Below are 22,288 nucleotides of genomic sequence, written 5' to 3'. Positions count from 1 at the left end.
GGCCTTGCTGTTTGGTGTTTCTGTTCTCTAGCCTAAGTGCTCACCCAGGAGCCCTGTTTCTAATGGTAGCCCGTGGTGATGCAAGGGATGCTATCACAAATTGGTGTCACTCAGTGACGTCCTTGTTAGGGTTTAATCTCCAAATTCTCCCCTATCATGCAGGGCATGAGGCTTTTCCTGTAAGTCCATGAGATGCCCCTGGGAGCTGCAGAAATGTGGTATGATCAATCTCATATAATATGATATTGAGGAATTTTATTTTATTTGATAATCATTAAGAAAATATTACTCATCAGCTAAATAATCTGATGGCCAGAACATACAGTATGTTTCTCCTTCCTTCCTGACCCTCCTCCTCTCCCCCTTCCCCCCCCAAAGTTCCTCCCCTTTCCTCCCCAGCCTCCTCTGCTTCTCCTCCTCCTCCTCCTTATTCTCATTCTTCTTCTTCTCCCCCGTGTCTTTTTCTCTCTCTCCTTCTCTCTGTCTCTCTCTTTCTTGACTGGGAGAACATTTGCATTATTTTGAGGTCCATATTCAATAGCCCCATCGTCATATTTTTTATTGTAATTAATCTGTAGTGAGTATCAGTTAGAGGGAAGCTATTTTTAACAGAAATGCACATGGTGTGAATATAGGTAAAGTCAGAAACATATGGACTCAACTCTAAGTCTTGCTCAAATAAAAAGAATTCATGAAAATGGATATTTTCAGGGAGCTGCTATGTAGGGCAGATTGTGATGATTCTCTGAGGATGGGGTCTTGCAGGAGCTTCAAACCCGTACTTCTCTCTCCAGGGTCTGCTAGGAAGATAGTTTTCACTGCTAGCAGAGTTACAAAGCTGGTGGTCCAAGGCTTCCATGCAGCTCTGAAGAGAGGGAAGCAACCAGCCTCGCTGTCCTTGCTGAAATTCAGCCACTTTTTCCATTAATGCTGTGTGCGCTGGTGTGAGCCTTTGTCTATTTCCAAAGTTCTGAATAAGTTGATTATGACAATTTTTGCCAGTGTATTCATTCCCTTTATGAAAGAGAAGATTTTCTGGTCTTTACTCTTCCAGAGGTGCTTCTTGGATTTGATTTTGATAAACAGCACAAGATTTTTTAATCTTTTTTCTACAATGGTTATGCATATTTTCCCCCATAAATTTGAAATGCCTTGGTTATTTTAGCTAATGTACTGATTATTTCTGGGAGGCTTAAAAAATCCTGTTCTACTGATATGGCTATAAATGTTATGTCTGAAACCACACTGTTTTAATATTTTTTTCCTAGGTAAAGATATAATTAAAGGATATAAAACTTAATAGACAATTAAAAATGTGAAGAATGTAGTTAAGAGCTATTTGTTTTAGCTATAAATAAGAAAAATATTTTATACCTTTATTCATTAAAATGTAAACTGAATTAGAATAAATATGTGAAAATTCAGTTATTTTATGTAAACTCATATATTTCAAATAAATACTGAGATTACACTTTTTAAACAAAACTTGTCTTGAGAAAATAGTAATTACAGCCTATAAAATCTTGCAACTTTATAGAACTAACAGTGATCATTTTGATAATTTAAAGATAATATTTTAATTTACTTTGCTCCTGAGTACATTTTTTTTTTAAAGTGAATTGTTGAAATACATTTTAAGTAAAAACAGCTAATTTTATTTAATTTTACTTTTTTTCTATAGGACTTTGGAGATGATGGATCCTTATATATTACCAAGGTCACCACAACTCACATGGGCAATTACACCTGCTATGCAGAGGGCTATGAAGACATCTATCAGACTCACATCTTTCAAGTGAATGGTAAGAAACGTGGGGGTGTTTTAATTGCTTTTTGCTTCAGTAGGTATTCAAAGACTGTCACAGTTGACTAGGAAGGCTTCATTATGAGTTTCAGGACTTACTGTGAATGTAAAACCCTTCCAATTAAAAAAAAGTAAGTAAATATAATAAATTTGTACCACTTTTCTCATCATGAAACATTACAGAGTAACTCATTCTGACTGGAATTTTAAAGCATAGGAAATTTAAACTATTTTTTCAACTTTAGAATATCAACAATTAGGCAACTGTATAAATTTTAGAAACTGAAAAAATTAAGCATTTAAAAATTTTAGTTAGATCAGATGTTTAGTTGATCTTATTAGTGATATAGAAAACTTATTTATGTACAAAGTTTTATAATCTCAATAATTAATTTAATGGCTATGAACATTGGCCAAGTAGCCTGATACCAATCTTACAATCAGTGCTTTGTTTTATTTCTGACTTAATTCACATTTTAGTTATTTAGTTGAATTGATAATAGTATTGTATGTATGATTCATGAATACACACTAATTAATTTCCATACGCATATATATATTAATTTACTCTATGGTTTACAAAAAGGAGGCAGAAACTTACTTGGCTTTCTGTAGGAACAGCAAGGTGGCTAGTGTGACTGAATGAATTAAGAGGAGAGCGGAAAAAAAGTTTGAAAAGATTGGGGAGCTTATGGTTTTGTTACTGAATTAAGTCATATAGACTCTGCTCCCCCTACCCGGCAGGGCAGGGTTCTTTTTTTTTTTTTTTTTTTTTTTTTAAATTTTTACTGGAGTAGAGTTGATTTACAATGTTGTGTTAGTTTCAGGTGTACAGCAAAGTGAATCAGTTATACATATATATATATCCACTCTTTTTTTGGATTCTTTAGGGGAAGGTTCTTTTTCTGTTTTGTTCAAGCAGCCAATAATGAAGCTGCAGCTGAAATGGACAAAGCACAAGCTTTATTCAGTGACCAAAGAATGGAGAAGCAGGAACTAAGTTCCCAGATCAACTTCTTGCCTACCTGGCAAAAGGAATTTAATTTTAAAGAGTGAAGACAAAGGGAGGAGGAATGAGACTAATGATGGGGAGTTATGGCATTAGTTTCCTGGGGAAAGGGCAGTGCTTTTCCGAGGGAGAGGGGTGCCGCCCCCTTTTTATCTTTTTTTGTCTTTAGTGTCCAGTCACGGCCACCAGGGAGGCCTGTCACTTAATATGCTAATGTAGGAAAATCAGCATACAATGGGATTGAGGGTCTGTTGGAGGTCAGATTTATTCCCATCTTGGTCCCAGCTAGTTCCATTTGTTTTTTTTGTTGGCAGCTTCCTTTCTTATCTCTGGACGCTTTAATTTAAAGATTTATGTTAACTTCTGCTAAAAGTGGTGTTGGAGGGTTTTGAGCAAAGACTTAGAGCAGCTCTGGCAAAGTTTGAGTATTGCTGACACTCTACAGAAGCAGATTTAGGTTTTGGTTTCTGGTGCAAACCCATTTGCCAGCTACACATGGGTCAAGGCTTGGAAACGGGCTTTCACAGAAACCAGTGAATACAACAGACAAAGTGTGAAGGAGGTGAGGCTTGTTCCCAGTGGTCCCAGATGTTTGGAGTTGGGTGTTCAGAGATAGCAGCTGTCCCAGAGGACTCACAGTCTTGGGAGGACAGGACAGGAGTGTGTGTGGGATGTTCCCTATCTGGGTGCTGCATCCATGACGAACTGGTGGTTGTAGGCAGCCTGGCCCTTGTCTCCCTCTTTGTGGTGATTTTTACTGGCTAATGGCCTAATTGACAAAACTGATGCTTTGAGGTGTTTTTTTAGGTGTGTTTGTTTGTTTGTTTGTTTGTTTGTTTAAGACAGGGAGAAAGATTCTCCAATTTTGTGCTTGGCTAACCAAAAGTTCTGTCTTTTACCTCTCATCCTCGCTTCTAGCCCTTGTTCGTCCAGTCTAAGTGCCTACCACACTAGAGCTCTAGCTAGTTTGTAGAGCGGTGCAGGGTACATGTTCCACCTGCAGCAGAACCACAGGGAAAAATATCACAAAGTTAGAACCTGAGTTTCAACAGCACTCTCTGGAAATTTGATTTGAAATCTGCATTTGGATAAGCTTCTCAGGCAATTGTGATGCATGGTAGAGCATGAAAGCCATTCTGAATGGATGCTCTTCTGAGGGCCTGCTCCCCATTCACGCCTGGTGTCGGTTTCTTACATAGCTCTCTCATTTGCCATGCTCCAGCTGGAAAGCCCAGGAAGAAGGCTTTGAGCCAAACCGCAGGCATTTATGTTGTAAGATGTGCCTTGAGTGGTGCCAGGGAAATGCGGTGTCCCTATTTCATCCTTCCTGTGCATTAACTAATTACTCTGATCTCAGGTTTTTCTGAAGATGGAATATGAGAATAAAGGAATAATGAGGTCTCAGAAACAGTGCTGCCTCTCCTCCACCTTCAGGCTTAGCATTATGAATGAATTAAGAGGAATTCAATATTGACAGTGTTTGCCTAGACTGAGTACTGGTGCTTTCCTTTCCCCAGGAACGAAGATCCCTAAACCTGGGAGTAAAATCAACCTCTTCCTATTACCTCCTACTACATTTAATCTGCTTTGAAATCCTTGGTATAAATGTTTTTGTGAAGGGATGGGGTTTGGAAAGAGAAACAAGGATATTATGTTTGTCGAAAGTGAACATAGAGAGAACTGTGCAGTAAGTGGAGAGTCACTTGGGGTCAAGAGAGGGAATTGCATTTTGCAGATGTGATTATCTTTTATGTTGATGTGAATAGTCCAGTAAAAATGAAAAGCAGCTCATATAAGAGAAAAAGGGGAAAATTGCAGTAATCAAGTCTTTAAAAAGTTGATATAATCTAGTACACAGATGGAAGGGCTGTTCTTTGGAAGACTGATAGTTAATCTGTTGAGACAGGGAGGAGGACAGACAGTCTGGGAGCAGATGCTCAGGGGGGGAGCGTGAGGAAATCCCCTTTGCATTGCTTGGATTCTTTCAGTGTCATGAGGAACAGTCCCCGACATACAAACGAGTTCCATTCCAAGAGCACATTCGTAAGTCCAGTTTGTTCGTAAGTCCAATAAAGTTAGACTAGGTACCCAATGAACACAATCGGCTAGATAGTACCGTACTGTGATAGGTTTATAGGTTTATAATACTTTTCACACAAATAATACATGAAAAACAACACAAAAAATAGAAAACACGTTTTAATCTTACGGTACAGCACCTTGAAAAGTACAGTAGTACCGCACAACAGCTGGCCACCAGGGGCTGGCATGGAGGGAACAGGCAAGAAGAGTTACTGACTGAAGGAGGGAGAGGAGGTGGAGTTGGTAGAGCTGAAGGATCATCAGCGGTAGGAGACAGAGGGCGAGCTGCCATTTCACTCACGCCTGACATTGATGGCACCAGTTCTCGTTCCTTGCTGGATTCAGTTCTATCTACCCTCTTGAAAAAATGATCCAGTGATGTCTGGGTAGTAGCTTTTTTTTCTCGTCATAGATGACATGGTAGCACTGGATCGCGTTCTGAACGGCTGCTGCCACCTTCATGTACCGTTCTACGTTCGGGTCCTGTGCCTCAAAAACTAACAGTGTCTCCTCAGATAGAGAAAATCCCCTCACCATTTCCTGCATCGTGAATCTCTCTGGTTCTTCGGTTACTTCTTCCTCTTGTCTCTCTTCATCCTTTCCCTGGGCCTCCAATTCCCGGTGCTTCTTAGCAGTACCAGCCACTTCACCGCTGCATTTATACTTGCTTCCAGACATCCTGATCTTGAAATAAAGATACTGTACTACTGTACTGTATACAGTCCTGTACAGTAAAGTACACAAAGACACAACTACTTGTAGAGGATGCACTTATGTGACAATGTACGCCAGACACCTGAACTAACTTATGTTATTGGACATGTGAACGCACATTCACATCTTTGAAAGTTCGTAACTTGAAGGTTCGTATGTAGGGGACTTACTGTACCAACGCTTGAAAGTGGGCAGTTTGTGAGAGCTTTAGTGATTTGAGGAGAAAAGTTGTAGGGAGGTAGGGTTATAAAAATAGCAGTATGTAGTTGGAATGTTGGACACATCTTTGGGTGTTCTTGAGATGATATATATATTCGTATGTTTTCTTTCTGTTGTGGTTGGCTGCGAACTTGTAATCATAGAAAGAGGAGATTTGGGTTTACCAACATCTCATTTTGTCACATAAGTACGTAGGAGAGAGACAGACATTATAAATTTAAGTACATTTACAGGAGGATGATTAGAATGATGGAACACAGAATAAATGGTAAGGTAAGGAAAGTTGTAGGTAAGGAAAGATGTGAGACCATGAGAAATGAGAAACGAAGTGAAAAACTGACTGGGGTATCCAAGTTGGCCAGATACTACTAGAATGGGGTACTAGAGAGAAAGAAATGCAAAACCTTCCCTCAAAACATTTTCTTAAGGCATCTGGCAATATCTGTTTATAAGAAATACTTTTATTTAGGTCAAGCATATATAAAGGAGTATATGGACCATTAAGATTTGACAGATGTTTAGACAGCCCAGCTGTTCTTCTAAATCTAACTTGCCAGTTCTTGCCTTAGCTGAGAGGGAGAAATGAAGTATAGACTAACACTAATTCATCAAATTCAACCACAGCCGATAAAAAGCAACCAACCTTGTTCTACTGCATTTTTATCAACCAGGGAAGACAATAAGTGTATTTCAAGGATCATTTTTAATATTTAAACCTACTTGAAGAAGCCAAAAACCTGGGTAGAAAATGTGTTATGCATGGATCGGTAAGATCCATGTGTCCCCAAGTAACAGGGGCACAAAGAAGATACCGGTGTGGTGTTCTTATGTGTAAAAGAAGCCCAGATGATGTGGCTCAGGATGGCAGCCCCACAATGTCATCACTATCCTATGCTCCGCTATTTGTGGTTAGAACATTGTTTCCTTTCTCAATGTTTTCCAAACGGAGGTGAAAATTCCAGCCATCGTGTTCACATTTCAGCAGGGAAAAAGTAATCAAGAGGAAGGAAAAATACTGCCTGACACCTGAGAGCCCACTTTTAAAAGAACTTTAAAGGAAGTGCTGACAGTAACTGCCACTGACCCTCTAAATGCAGAGATTTGCTAAAGATGCTTCTTTGACCTTGGGGTTTGCCATTCACAACAATGAAACGTTCAGTTATTTAGGAGGAAGGGAGGAAGGTGAGAATAAATACCGGGTAGGTAACAAGTTGTGTTTATCACTTCATAATAAAATGTTTAGAAATGGTAGAATTAGCTATAAAACAGCAGCCCTGCAAGTCATTTGCTAAATAAGTGATTTGTCGCTTTTCTTGGTGTTTCCCTTTCCTTTGGTTTTATACTGTTTATATTTGGCATAATAACTTTAAATGTATGCTTTGTGTATAAATAAGTATAGTAAACTTGAGGTCACTCAGAACAGTTATAGGCCAATAACAAAAGAATAGTTGAGAAGGAGCTGTGACACTGAAAAATACAATGAACATGCGAGAAAAATGCAAATTAGGTAGACAAATAGCACATTTATGGACCCAATAAATCTCTAAAACTAGTTTAACTCATTTTTCAATCTCTATCCACTTTTCAGAAAAGGTTAAAAAGACCTTTAGAAAATCAGGTTTCCATAGGGAATTTAACATATTTATCTTAACAATTTGTCAATTAGCTATAAAAATAAAATATATTATTGATTACCATAAAAAGCTCTGCCAATACCACAAGTCATTGGAATTTGTTAAAGAGTGTTTTTGAAGTGCAAAGTCTATTTAAATATCCCTGGGTGCGAGCCAAATAAAAGTCTATCAATAGCCCTTTTTCTTTTCAAACAATGCAAAATTAGATTATTGAAATATGAGAGTGCTTCTGTGTCCTTGTCAGAAGAAACATTATGTATAAATCAAAGGAGCTTGACTCTACCAGTGGAATTCATTTCATGCTTTTCTTTTTCTTTTTACATAAAGCAAATCGGCTTTAGATCTTCAGCTTAGGATACAGAATGTATGAAATTTTAAAAGTCATTCAGTGTTTACACTACCCTCTGGGCAGAAAGCTCGTCCATATTAAAAAAAAAAAACAAACCCATATGCATGCTGTTATTTCTCCCTCCTTTATTGTTTAAGACCTCACACATAATATCAAGTGGATTTGTTTTTCTACTCATGTCAGAAACTTCTGCACAAAATTTCTGGTTCTATAGTATGTCTGTGTAGAACACCTCTATGTTTCTCCTTCAGAATTTGGAAACATCATTTGGAGCTATAGCCATATAGACATCAAAGCATCATCTTCTTACTGATAAAGCTTTTTAGAGAAAGTGACTTAAGTCTGGAGCACCAGTGGCCTGCTTCTTCATGCATAATAGAATTGAACTTCCAGTTTCAGGCAGCCTTCCCTGCTAAGCTTTCAGCAAGGACAAAGCACAAATGGGGATATAACCTTCCTGCAGTCAGTAAGGTCCAGAAAGCAGGAAGCAAAAGGCCGAGTGCCTCCTCTCTCTTCTTCCCACTGTGAGTTACTAAAGGATGAGAGAGAGAGAAGTTTGGAGGGTCACTCTGGCTCAGTGATTCTCTAACTGTGGCTTTTGAGCAATTAGCATGAGCAACTTATTTAATTTTTATTTTATTTTTTTAAGACATTTTATTGAAATATAGTTGATTTACAATGTTGTGTTAGTTTCAGGGGTACAGCAAAGTGATTTAGTTATACATATATACATATATATATTCTTTTTTGATTCTTTTCCCATTATAGGTTATTACAAGGTATTGAGTATAGTTCCATGTGCTATTCAGTAGGTGTTTGTTGTTTATCTGTTTTATATACAGTAGTGTGTATCTGTTAATCCTAAACTCCTAATTTATCCCTCCCATCCCCTTTCCCCTTTGGCAACCATAAGTTTGTTTTCTATGTCTGTAGGTCTATTTCTGTTTTATAAATGAGTTCATTTGTCTCTTTTTTTAAAATGCAAATTCTCAGGGTTCACCCATACCTACTGAATCAGGGGATCCATCCGGTCATGAGGTAGGATGATCTGTGTTTTATAAACCCACCTGATGACTGATGATAAAGTTGGAGAACTACTGGTCCAGCAATTTGATTCCCCAGAAACATGCGAAGCAGGAGTATATGTCCTTCCTCAGATTCCCCAGCTTTATTCTCTTAATTTTGACTTTAAAATAAGCATATAGGGATCTCAGGGAGTGGCTGTTTCTTCAGGGGTTGAGATCAGACATGTATCAAATCAGTTTTGCCCTCAATCTTGATGATTTGCTCCAAGCCCCACTCGGGCCTCCTCAGCTGTGGTGGACATTCCCTGACAGCTGGTCCTGCAGGAATTTGTCTCTCTTCCACTCTCCTGAGGACTTTATTTGACCCAAGAAGCTTTATCAGCCTCACTTCAGGTAGCCCAGTTGTGTCAGGGATTGAATGCCCCAGGGACAGTCCTTAACCGATGAGGGGCATGAGTCAATGGGTAGGAAGCCCAGCACCAGCTCCTCAGTGGGAAGATTCTCAGGTGCATTGTACCTGATTCCTCAGTGTCCTCACCGGAATTAACCCTTTTTTGTGCTATTTTTCTTTCCTCTGTCGTACTTTTCCTACTCTTTAACTTGTGCTTCCTGGGATCACTTCCCAAATCAACCATCTGAACTTAACTTCTTTTCTCAGAGCTGAATGTGGGGACACTCATACTTAAGGGCTGTCCTTAACTTAATGACTGTTGCTTCCCTTTTGTATCTCCCCCCCCCCCCGAGGGCTACTGGTGGGCACTATATGTTTGCTTCCAGAAGGTTTTTAAATATGATAGAACAGTACATTACCTCATTAACTCAAAGGCCTAAAGAGTCTTTCTATTATTTCTCATGCTAAATTATGTGCAGTTACACTGTTTAACAGAGCTCTTCAGAGCTTCTGCAATTAGATTAAATCATGATATCAAGATACTCCAATTACGCAATAGTGAGAGCATAGACATGCTCACATTTTAATAGATAATCTAATTATTAAATTCCCAGAGAGAAATAATACTTCAAAGATTAAAGTTACAATGAAATTAGTCCAAAGTAATTAATATCCAAAATTAAATTCTTCTGCCCTTGTGACATAAAGTCTAAAGAAAGTCTGAACATTTTAAGGACAAGTAAAATCTAAACAGTCATGTCCTCCCTAATTTCTAATTTGGCTTCCTTTCAGTGAAACAGTTTCTTGAAGTTCATAGTTTTGGGAGAACTTCAACATCTCTCTCCTGGGCTGATTCTCACTGGATTTAAGTGTACCCTCATGTTATGTGTTTTCAAATGGTTGTATCTGTTCTCTATTCATTATTTCCTTGTAGTCTGCCTTCTGTTGGATTACATAACTTTTAGAATTCTGTTTTTTCTCCACTATTAACTTATTAGCTATGGCTTTTTGTTGATATTTTAAGGAGTAAGTGAAAGCTTTGTTTACAATATACAAGTTTAACGTATTGCCATGTATCTTCAGATATTTTACCACTTCACGTATAAAATAAGAACTTTAATACAGTATACATTGATCTCTCTTCTTTCCATTCACTGTGGTAATATTGTCAAACATTTTACTTCTATATATGTTATAAACCTCATAATACGTTGTATTATTTTTGCTCTAAATAGTTAAATATCTTTCAAAGAATTTTAAAAAAACACAAGAAAACAAGACTTTTACATTTATCTTTTCTAATTCCCCTCATTCTTTCATGTAAATCCAAATTTCTGAATTTTCCTTTAGCCTAATAAACATTATTTAATAATGTGTAATTCAGATCTGCTCCTGATACACTTTCTCAGACCTTGTTATTTAAAGGTATTTTAATTTTTTCTTCATTAAAGAATTATTTCTGCTGGATATTGAATTTGAAGCAGATAGTTTTCCTTTTTGTTTTCTTTCAACACTTTCCACATGTTATTCTATTACCTTTAGGCTTTCATGATTTCTAATGAAAACTCTCGTGTTTCTAGTTTTTTTTTTTTTTAATTTCTCTTCTGTTTTTGCCATTTTCTCCTTTTCAATGGCTTTCAGCAATTTGATTATGATATGCCTTGGTTTTATTTTCTCTACTTAGATTTATCCTGCAGCGATTGCTCAACTTGAATTTTTGGTATACATTTTTCAACAAATTTGGAAAAATAAATTGTCAATTCTTTTCAAACAGGATTCTGCTCTCTCCCTCCATTAGGAATCCAATTACCGATATGTGTTATTGCTTACTATTTTCACATAGACTACTAAACTCTGTTCATTTTTTCTCTTCAATCTTTGTTCTTACTGTACTTCAGTACAGATGGTTTCTGTTGCTTTGACTTCAAGTTCACAAATCTTTTTTGTACGTGTCTAGTCTGCTATTAATCCCAACCAGAGTATTTTAAAAATTTATTTCAGATATTGTATTTTCAACTCTAGGACTACCATTTATTGTTTTATGATCTGCATTTATCCCCCATTTTTTCATGCTTTCCTTTAAATCTTTCAATCTTTTCATACCAGATATTAAAAAAATTTTTTTTTGCTAATTTCATCATCTCTGAAATTGTCTCTATTGACTAATTTTTTTTTTGCATGTGAGTCTAATTTTCTCTCTTCTTGTCTGTTAAAGTATTTTTAAATTGGATGGTGAAAATTGTTGAGAGAGATTTGCTGGATACTTTTGAGAAGTATTGATTTTTGTTTTGACATTAATTTACCTGTATGTCAGTTTTATATTTTAGAGTTTTTTAAACTCTATTTGATTATTTCTAGAGTAGCCTTTATACTAGAATTTTTTCATTAACCTTCTAAGATGCATTATTTCCAGAGTCTCTATGAGCTCTCCCATCTGGTTTTTCAGTTAAGTCTCTCTAGTCTGAAGTCTGATTAATCCAACTCATATGTCGCCTACCACTATGTAAGCTCTTGGAACTTCTACAATTATAGCTCCCTGGTTTTATTTCTTGCTATAGTAATTGAATTTTGCCTGACTTTGTGGAGTTTTATGCTATGCATTGAACCAAAGCCCCCAAAGACCCCTATTAAGATTCCTGTAGCTCTCTCTCAACGTATTTCTCTCCCTTTTGGTACTCTGTCCTGCAATTTCCAGCTGCCAAGCTTTCCTGAATTCCAATATCTTTATCTTTAGTTCACTGAGAACTTTTGATTGCCCCTCTCTGCATCAATATCAACCAAATGCCTTTTGGCTGATAGCTGAGGCAATTCTACTGCTCATCCCACTTTTTTCTTTTTCCCTTATTTTAGGAATCATAGTCCTCTGCTGCTGGTTTCCAATATTTGATAACTGTTGTTTCCTATGTATTCTATTTATCTATGGCAGAGGGTTTATCTTATTAATTTCCATCATGATCTTTTATCTCATAGGAACCATTCTTAAAAACCTGATTGGTTACATTAGTTAAAGGCATGTTTTCTTATGACGCTAATTTGTAAAAGTTCTGAAAGTTAGTGGATATGGTTAATGTAGTCATCAAGAAAATATCAAGTAAACTTAGAAATTACAAGTAATACTTCTTTGTTCTCAGAGTTCAGTACTTTAATTCTGCCAAAACCACAGCAGGCACTCAGTAGTATATGAAGGGAGGAGAATGACAGAAAAAAAAAAAAAAAGTTGGTTTTGCTGTGGAAAGATATGACTCTTTCTGTGTCAACTGTCCAAGGTTAAATAACTTATATTTAATTGATCAAACCCACACATAAATAGGTTAGTTTTGTCACTATATGTGGAGAAAACTTGATTTTTATCTTCCAAATAATTCTCTTTAGTTTTCTTTAGTAATAAAAGATCAGTTTTAGCAGGCCTAAGGCCACCCACCAAAATCTACCTTTCCCAGATCTCTTTGAAGCTAGATGTTGTCCTGTGACACATTTTGGGCCACTGGAATGTGAGGGTAACTAATGCATTTACTGTCTGAATTATGACCAAAATAGGAAAGCTATGTGCCTTCCCTTCCTCTTTTAACTGTTTCTGCTTTTTTGGAGTATGGGTCTGGTGGTGGTAGCTTGGGGAGCTATTTTTAATTTGGAGAAAGTCATGCTTTGATGTTTGCAGAAGAACTAAAATAGAAGGTGCCTGGGTGTGGTAGGCTGAAAATGTCTTAACAAAAGCCATTCACATCCTAATCCTTGGAAAACGTGAATGCTACTTTAAATGGCAAAGGGGACTTGTATACGTGATTAAGTTAAGGTTCTCAAGATAAGGATATTATTCTGGTAGGCCCTAAGTATAATTATAAAGGTCCTCATACAAGAGAGGCAAGGAAGTCAAAGAAGAAATTAGGAGATGGGATGGCAGAGGCAAGAAGTTGGAGAGATTTGATGAGTGAGTAATAGACCAAGGAATGTAAGTGGCCCAAGAAACCAGAAATTGCAATGATGTAGAGTTTGCCCTAGAGCTTCCAAAATGAACCAACCCTACTGGCACCTTAGTAAAACTTATTTTGGTTTTCTGACTTTCAGAACTGTAAGAAAATAAATTTGTGTTGCTTAACGCCACAAAATTTATGGTAACATGTTACAGCAGCAAAAGGCAATGAATACATCATGTATGCAATGAGAGCAAGTTACCCAACCATCATCTGGCCACCTACAAGGCCTTATATCTTGTTTAAGCCAAAGTATTTGGTTCTGTGTTAAAACAGCTTAATCCATGTCCCCACTGTGAAGCCACCATACCCCTTTATGACCACATACCAGGATTTATATCTTATTTAAGCCACTGACAGTACTGTTGCTCTGTTTACTCCAGTAGTTTAACCAACATCCTACCTTTACTTATCATGTTGCTTCTCATTTCTACTGCAGTCCCGCTGTGGGTTTCTGGGGGGCTCTGTTTCATGCAGCCATCCAGTGATCCAGGATCAGTCTTGCTGCAGTCCATAGCATCATATAAGACGGTGCTACTGGATGTCCTTGCTTCAGTCTGCAAACCGTTTGTTACCTGGTGATGAGATAAAGTATAGAAATTATGAGTAATCTTTAAAATTTCTCCAGTAAATTCATACTGCTACATCATCTATGAAAGGGGTCTTATTTTCTGGTAACTCCAGAAATTGAAGAGGGAAAATATCTTCAGCACCACAGATAGTTTTAGAATTACTTCCCCAAGGCCTTGGAGTCCTCCACTGGATCGTCTGTGTTTAACAGACAGTGAAAGAGACCACATGTGAAGGATCATGTTGGAGATTCATAGGGCGGGCCTTGTGGTAGCAGACAGTGCTTTTGCTGCTTATCAGGACTCACAACTAGTACATTCTATTGTAGAGGAGTCTGAGAGAGGTAAACTGGGACTGGGCTCACAAAGAAGAGGGAGTACATTTAGTGTATATCTAGCCTGATTTTGCCACAAGAGCCCAATGCTCATAAACTTTCTGGGAGAAAGAGCAAACTGTACAGTGTCCCCTTTCTCAGAAAAACGATGTTAAGACAATCATATTGCCCTTGGGAACAGGCGTTTTTGGACCCAGTGCCCTGATGGAATTACTTGCACTTGTGAAACCAGATCCATAGGGATTACACCAAAGCCCCACACTGTTTTAGCTGGCATATATCCTCTAGCTGATTCTGAAACAAAAAATGAGATGAATGTTTTTGGACACTGTGCCTTTGGGGGCTCCTGCCGACCTAAACCTCCCGTGAGCTCCACGGTGTTTCGTGTCCTCGGTTTGCAAGTTTTGAGGCCTTGTGCTGTATTTATTTCTGCTACATTTCTCCCTGTTTCTCATGCCCTCTTGTTCTTAACTGTTCCATTATCTCTTTCAGGAGGGATCAGCCACTTCGTTTGGCTCTTTCCTTTTTCCTCTGGTGGGGCAGAGTGTGCTACAAACAAGGGTCTTCCTTCGTTTTTATTGCTCTCTGCTTTCTGGCCCACACAATTTTGTTCTCATGTATTTCTTTATATATAGTCCAAACAAATCTTTTCCAACTTCTCCTTACTGATTTGAATAATCCCACCCAGGGGCTATTCTTCCCTTAGAATGGTATCTAACTTATGCCCAGACATGATCCATCATTATCTTCCCTGGAGTCCTTTTTTTTTTTTTTTTTTTTTTTGGTACATGGGCTTCTCACTGCCGTGGCCTCTCCCGTTGCAGAGCACAGGCTCCGGACGCGCAGGCCCAGCGGCCATGCCTCAGGGGCCCCGCCGCTCCGCGGCACGTGGGATCTTCCCGGACCGGGGCACGAACCCGTGTCCCCTGCATCTGCAGGCGGATTCTCAACCACTGCGCCACCAGGGAAGCCCCCCTGGAGTCCTTTGAGTATGTTTCATCTTGGCCGTGTTTTCCCTCAGAGTCCTAATTCCAAAGATTGTCTGGTCATGTGCCGTTAGGTACAGAGGACAGCTACCTTCAGTAACTGTCACTTGAAATGCATCCAGGGATGCCAGGAGAAGTTTTTACTTTTTCTCTGTCTTTCTAATGTATTTTTCCACGATTTGTGTAAACACTTGATAGAGATTTATGAACTATTAGTCTTATTTTTTAGTAACCCTACCTAACAGTAGTATTCCTATTTTTGGGTATCCCCAACTTCACATTTACGAGTTAAGTCACGTCCCGCCTCTGCTTAAAAGGCCACATTGGCTCCCAGTATCACTCAGATTAGAAACCAGTCTCCTGAATGCACATCAAAACCATAAGTGTTCTGACTTTGCAGTATCTTCCTATCATGTTCTTCTCCCTCTTGCAAACTCCTCTCAGCCGCTCTCAATGCTCATTGCCATTCTGTCCTGAAATAAAACCAGTGCACGGTTGGCTACTCCTCCTGCCTGAAGATACTTTGCCAAATCCCTACAAGGCTTAGTTTCAACCACTTTCAACTCTTCGGTTAAATGTCCCTTTCTCAAGGAAGACTTATTCAAAGTACACAGTTTAAGATTACGACGAGTCCTCAGCTTCCCACACTTTTGGTCCCTCTCAATTTTATTTCTTCACAACACTATTACTTTCTAAAAAGTTGTGTATATCCTAGCATACTATTAATACTGAGGTTTTTCCTCACATCTCAACATATTTGAAATAGGGATACATTCTACAACATATGGTTATAAAAACGATGTGTCTATTAACGGGCAACATTTTCTTCTTTGTTAATGGTATATAAATAATAGCATGTTAAATTTAATTAAATAAGGTAAATATTTATCTAATATGTTTATAGTTCATTTTTCTTCTTCCCTCACTGGAGATTTCCTCTCTCTCTCTCTCTCTCCCCCTCCCTCCCTCCCTCTCTCCCTCTCTCCCCCTCCCCCTCCCTCCGTCCCTCCCTCCCTCTCCTTTTACACGCCTAACACTGTGCCTTGAACATAGTTATGACTCACTAAATATTTGCTGAATGAATACACATTAATAGATAAATAACTGTTTCTCATTAGTTCCTGGTTCTGGATTTCTTTGAAGAGTTACTTTAGCTTGCTCTCTGAGATTTTTCCACTCTCCTCTGCTGACAGATTGCTGGAGACCACCAATGGTTTTATTAAATAGACAACTAAATCATTTCCTCATTTTCTAACCTACTTTAAGAGAAGTTAGTCCTCAGAGCTGCCTCTCCACAGTGTGTGTGTGTGTGTGTGTGTGTGAATGCATGTGTATGTGTGTCTGTGTGTATGTATGTGTTTCTGTGTATATGTATGTGTGTGTGTATGGACTTTAAGATTTCATTTTCCTTTTCATATCTGTTGGCTTCTCTGTCCTCTAAGATGTTCTCCTAAGTAAATCTTTCTCTCCACCTTAATCACTTTCTTCCTTTATTTTGTTTTCAGTTTCTACTATTAGTGCCCTGATGAAACATTAAAGTATGTATTTTAAACCACATCAGGTCCTCCTTGACACCCTGGGCAAACCTCCTTCTTAGACACAGTGGACATATGAAGCTTTAACTGCTGTGTTATGCTTTAGGTTTTAATTCTTTCATTGAGTTGTTTCCCTACCCAGCCCTTGATATTTATTTTTCTAAAATAGGTTATTTTCCTTTGTATTTGTTTGTGAATATATACTTTTTCTTAGGGTGAAGACACATTGTAGATCTTTGCAATCTAAAGTCATGACCAGAGTTCATACAAATAAGGAAACCAGAGTACTTGTTACTACATAGTAGTGGGCTGGTCCTTGGGAGCCTTTGAACAAGCCCTTCCTTACAGAATTTAGCCCTACAAGAACTCTCCTTTGTAAATAAAGGTAGTTAATGGAATTTGGGCAGTTTAGTACTGCCGACCTAGGGCTGCTACTAATAATTTAAAGCAATAACCTACACTTAATGCTTTGTAACACTAATGGAAATTAGCTGCCTATGCGTTAGGAAAAAAACCCCACAAAAATGCTGCCTACAGAGCTGGTTGAGAAACATAGCAAAAGTGACTTGCTGAGCCATAAAAAAGGACCTACCCCTGCTTCCACTGTGATTGACATTTCAGACCAAAGTGCACCTGTGCAGTTCAAAGTTGAACCATGACAGCCCATACACAGGGCAACCTGCCTCCCAATGTCTGTGTTTGTGAGACACAGCCCTCCTGCATAAACACAGCTATTCACTCATGGAAGAAAGTCATCCAATGGGATCAAATCCAGCTAGCCCACATATTTAAAGCTAAGGCCTGAAGCTACCCGCTGAGGCTACAGCATATAGAAACCACCTTTTTTACTAGTGTATATTTTTTAAACAATCAGCTCCAAGGCATATACCATCAGAACTAAGTTACACACTAGAGCCATTTCAAAATCTGTGATCCCTCCTCCTATGACTGTGTCAATCACAGGTACTCTGTGAATTTCTCAAGGCTTCCTAAAGCATCAGATGTGGAGCATTTAGGAGATCAGTAAATAACATCACTCCAGACCTCAGCACGGAAACAGGGCTGAGACCCCTGATGATCTCCTATTGTCAAGAGAGCAGACCAGACCCACAATATGAAAAGGGATCGGCTGACTGTGCCCAGTCATTCTCAAAGCACACCAAGCAGATCCTTTGTCCTCCTCCCGCTTGGTGACTTAGTAAGGGCTAGGGAGAGATGCCGCCCTCTCTACATGAAGCAGAGATGTGTGCAGTCTTTTGCTGACTGGGGCAAATCCCTCAGGTAGAGGACTCATTCTCAGATACTGTTGTTTTGTATTCACTTACGATTGACTCAGATCTAAATTCTTTCAGCCAGAATTATTTTATGGTATAAGTCAACATGCTTATGTACTTTTAGGTGTAAATGAATGTACCAAGTTTTGTTTTTGATATTGCAAAATTATTTTCCTTCATAAAATTTCAATCTGCTTATATCTACTGGCATATTTAAATTAGTCTGACATGGTTTACTGGACTAGTTTACATGGGTCGATAGGAGTGATATTTCTTAGGGTACTTCTGTGTATACAAGGACTGGGTAATGTTACAAAACACTCATGAGGTAGCCAGCACTTAAAGAACTGTATAACGACTAATTAATATAATGACACTTGTATAACAAGAGAGTGGAAAGAAGGTTAATGTGATAATGAGGCTTATTTGATCTTAAAGATTTAGCGTGAGGGCACTCTCAAGATAGCTTAATTAGGTTTTAAGCACCTTTTGCAATTTGCATGTGTACTTGTTAATCCATATGTTCTAAAAATACATTTTACTTCATTTAAATTAAGGAATTTATCTAATCTCTTTCCCTGTGTTGTTTTACTCTTATCGGTGATGCTGTTTTCTTGAGTTTTTCACTTAATGTGTATTATTTATGATTGTTTTCTTCTATATTATGCTTAAGTTGTAGCTCACTTCAAAATAGTATAACATTTTAAAATTGCAAAACAACACCTTAGCGTAATTCAGGCAGTTATGACAAGTCATGACGTGACTCTTTTAACTAATCTTTAAGTCATTTAGCACATTTTATTGAACCATACAATATATCAGTAAATTTGATTTCATTATCTGACACCTGTGTCATTTTTAAACTTGGCCAAATGGAAAGAACATTTTAGAAATTAATTTAACAATGAAAGAAAATATCATTTATTTTCCTTCATTTCACACATTCATTCATTTGTAGCAGCAATTCAATCAACAGTATGTTGTTTCCTGGTGCTCTGGGAAATAAAGAATTATACATTCACATTCTGCATATAGGTTTTCATGAGTTCTCCAAATTAATACCTTTTTAGGCTTTGTTTATACTTATAAGTGATTATTACAATTTACTTTTTCATAATTATAAACTTTATTTCTTGTAAGCTTCATATAAGTGGTATATTACCCCATGCTTTTCTTTTTTAAGTAATGCATATTTATTTTATCATGTCAAGCAATTCAGAGGTACATGAAGGAAGCGATAATCTTCCTCTATCCTTTTTCTTAATTTTTAAAAGTATTTTATACAGTTTTTAAAGGTTACTTTCCACTTACAGTTAAAATAAAATATTGGCTATATTCCCATGTTGTACAATACATACTTGAGCCATGCTTTTATTTATTTATTTATTTTTTAACATCTTTATTGGAGTATAATTGCTTTACAATGGTGTGTTAGTTTCTGCTTTATAACAAAGTGAATCAGCTATACATATACATATACCTCCATGTCTCCTCCCTCTTGCGGCTCCCTCCCACCCTCCCTATTCCACCCCTCTAGGTGGACATGAAGCACCGAGCTCATCTCCCTGTGCTATGCGGCTGCTTCCCACTAGCTATCTGTTTTACATTTGGTAGTGTATGTATGTCCCTGCCACTCTCTCACTTCGTCCCGGCTTCCCTTTCCCCCTCCCCGTGTCCTCAAGTCCGTTCTCTATGTCTGCGTCTTTATTCCTGTCCTGCCCCTAGGTTCTTCAGAACTTTTTTTTTTTTTTAATTTCATGCTACCGTGTGTGTTAGCATACGGTATTTGTTTTTCTCTTTGTGACTTACTTCACTCTGTATAACTGTCTCTAGGTCCATCCAGCTCACTACAAATAACTCAATAACTCAATTTCATTTCTTTTTATGAGCCATGCTTTTAAATCAACACTTCCTTCAGAAACTTTATCCACGATGATAAATGTAGCTCTATTAAAGTCATTTTAACAGTGGTATCCTATGACATTGTCAGAAGATGCTACAATTTATTTAATTTCCTGCAGATATACGATTTATTAACATGATTTTTACTGCTCATTCCTTATTCCTTTTTAAATGCAGTTTCCTCTGTAGCTTATTAATCTTAAAACCATCAAGACAGGAGTACTAGCATGACAGGGGTCTCTCGTTTTCTCTGGTTGATCTAAGTCAGATCCTTTTCTAAGGCTCAGATCATGTTGAGTGTTTTACATGAATGTACCAATGAACACTGAAGCTCACAGTAATCAATTTCACCTCAGGCATCCTGCGTTACTAGTTATTTTTCATTAGAAGTTATTAATTTGATTTTCATACCACATTTCCTTTAGATTTTTAATATATATGAAATATTGTAGTTAGATGTTTGAAGAACAAGAGCCATATTTCATAAATTCTTTGCTTTCTCTATAGGCATAATTTTGTATTTTGCAAAGAGTAAAAGTAAACACATATTTATTGATCTATTTTGTTTACTGAACTGGAAAATGTTTCAATATACTAAATTAAATGATCAACTAAATGGTGCATTGACTGGTAAAAGTCAGCCACTCTACATTGTAACCATGAGATTTGTTTCTCAAGATATGCCACCCTCACAATGATGAAATCAGCCATTGGACTAATCTCACAGCAGTTTAGGTCACTAATTAAATGTTCTGGTGGCATAAGCAAGGGCATAGCTCTTACCCATACAGCCTTTTTGAAATTTGAGGTGTCAGACAAATCCAAAAAGTTGTACGCAAAAAAAAAGTTGCATGCAAAGGAAGAACTGTTTCAATGCAGGCCAAAGAGACATCTGGTTTGCTTAAATTTTCTTTTAATACCAGGATTGCCACTCATGTAGATAGATAATTGTAGGTGAGAGTCAGGGAGAAAGAGTGGTCCTGCAAATAGCATTTTTCCTCAAAAACCTACATACGTATTTTTAAACGTATTTATTGACATTATATTAAGTACAAGGCAGTTTCTATTTGGTGGAAATTACTAGGCAAGCATACGTCTAAAAAGTTAATGCCACTGAAGACTCCATATTGATCAAGTGCTAAAAGATGTTGTCATTGGTGTTGCTAATTATGGTGAATATGATAAGAAGGACAGACAAGGTATGCCAAAAGGAAATGCGAGACCAGCGTGCACTGGAAGGCTCTGGTTATTTTATTGTTAATACGGCAGCCTGAGAAGCTCTTTTTGCTTCCAGCTCTGCATTTCCAGTGAACACAAATTCGTTTAAATAAGCTTGGCCAGAAGGTAAGTAGAAAGTTTGCTATACAGTATACTGGCAACTATAATAGTGACATGGAAGTATGCTTCGTGACAAAATACAGATAATTTTGCCTGTCATATAGTTGCATGATAGATTAAAAATTGAAAATATATCATTTGTGACTATCAGTAGTGCTCTATAGCTGTTAATAGATAGTTTATGCTATTAAATTTTAAGAGTTTCCTCACTTTTGACTTAAGACCATTGATTATTTGAAAATAAAAACAAGTAATAAGCAAGCAAAACATCCAATGATAACCCCACTCTGACAACTACAACAGACATTTCCCCCACAAATGCCACCATAAGTCAGAATGTCTTAAAAAATTAATAATAAAAATTTTTCTTAGAAAATATCTGGTATATTTTGTGGATGATAACAATGCATTTGACAGTAATTATCATGTATTAAAATTGTAAGTATCAAGAATCTAAAAAAGAGTGGATATATGTATATGTATAACTGACTCACTTTGCTGTACAGCAGAAACTAACACAACATTATAAATCAACTATGCTCCAATAAAAATTAATTAAAAAATAAAATAAAATTACATTAAATTGTATCACTTTTGAAAGTGAATATTTTAAAATAACACATCATTATGTCAAGGAAATAATACATTTTTTATTGAAGGTAAGTTTTGCAGAAGGAAGAAAATATATTATTTAATCAACTGATGTATTTTAGCAAGTGTTTTGTTATAGTGTCTCCAAAAAATACAGTAAATAGTAGTGCCATCTATTGATAAAACTGAAAACTACAGTTTCTTCTTAAAGAAAATGAAAACTCTTACTTTGGAATATATAGCTCCAAAAATAATAATTCCTTACTGTTATGACTATTTTAAATTATTATTGTGTCACATCAAATACTGGAACTGTGTTAAAATAATATGTGTGTATGTGTGTTTGCATATGTGTGTTCGTGTGTGTATATGCATGTGTGTGTATGTATATATGGTTAATAATGTGACACCTTTGATAATAAATATTGGTTATGGGTTTAAGTGTAGTTGGGTTGTTATTCATTTAATCATTGAAGAAAATTAAATTTAATATTAAATATTTGTTTTCTGCTAAAAATTTTAAGCAAGAAATATCTATGTAGTGAAAGAGGAAATATTGT

At 37.2% G+C, this 22,288-nt stretch overlaps 1 protein-coding gene across 3 annotated transcripts in view; it reads left to right on the top strand.

Moving 5' to 3' along the window:
• FSTL5 (follistatin like 5) overlaps positions 1–22,288 on the top strand; it is a 786,036-nt gene that overhangs the window by 569,910 nt on the left and 193,838 nt on the right. For all 3 annotated transcript variants that reach the window (XM_024126648.1, XM_024126650.1, XM_024126649.1), the window contains exon 7: positions 1,682–1,802. In XM_024126648.1, the coding sequence (XP_023982416.1) occupies positions 1,682–1,802 (121 nt within the window). The remainder of the gene's footprint in view (positions 1–1,681; positions 1,803–22,288) is intronic.

Source organism: Physeter macrocephalus, chromosome 7 (assembly GCF_002837175.3).
Source record: "Physeter macrocephalus isolate SW-GA chromosome 7, ASM283717v5, whole genome shotgun sequence".
Taxonomy (NCBI): domain Eukaryota; kingdom Metazoa; phylum Chordata; class Mammalia; order Artiodactyla; family Physeteridae; genus Physeter; species Physeter macrocephalus.
This window is presented reverse-complemented; position numbering and strand designations above follow the sequence as displayed.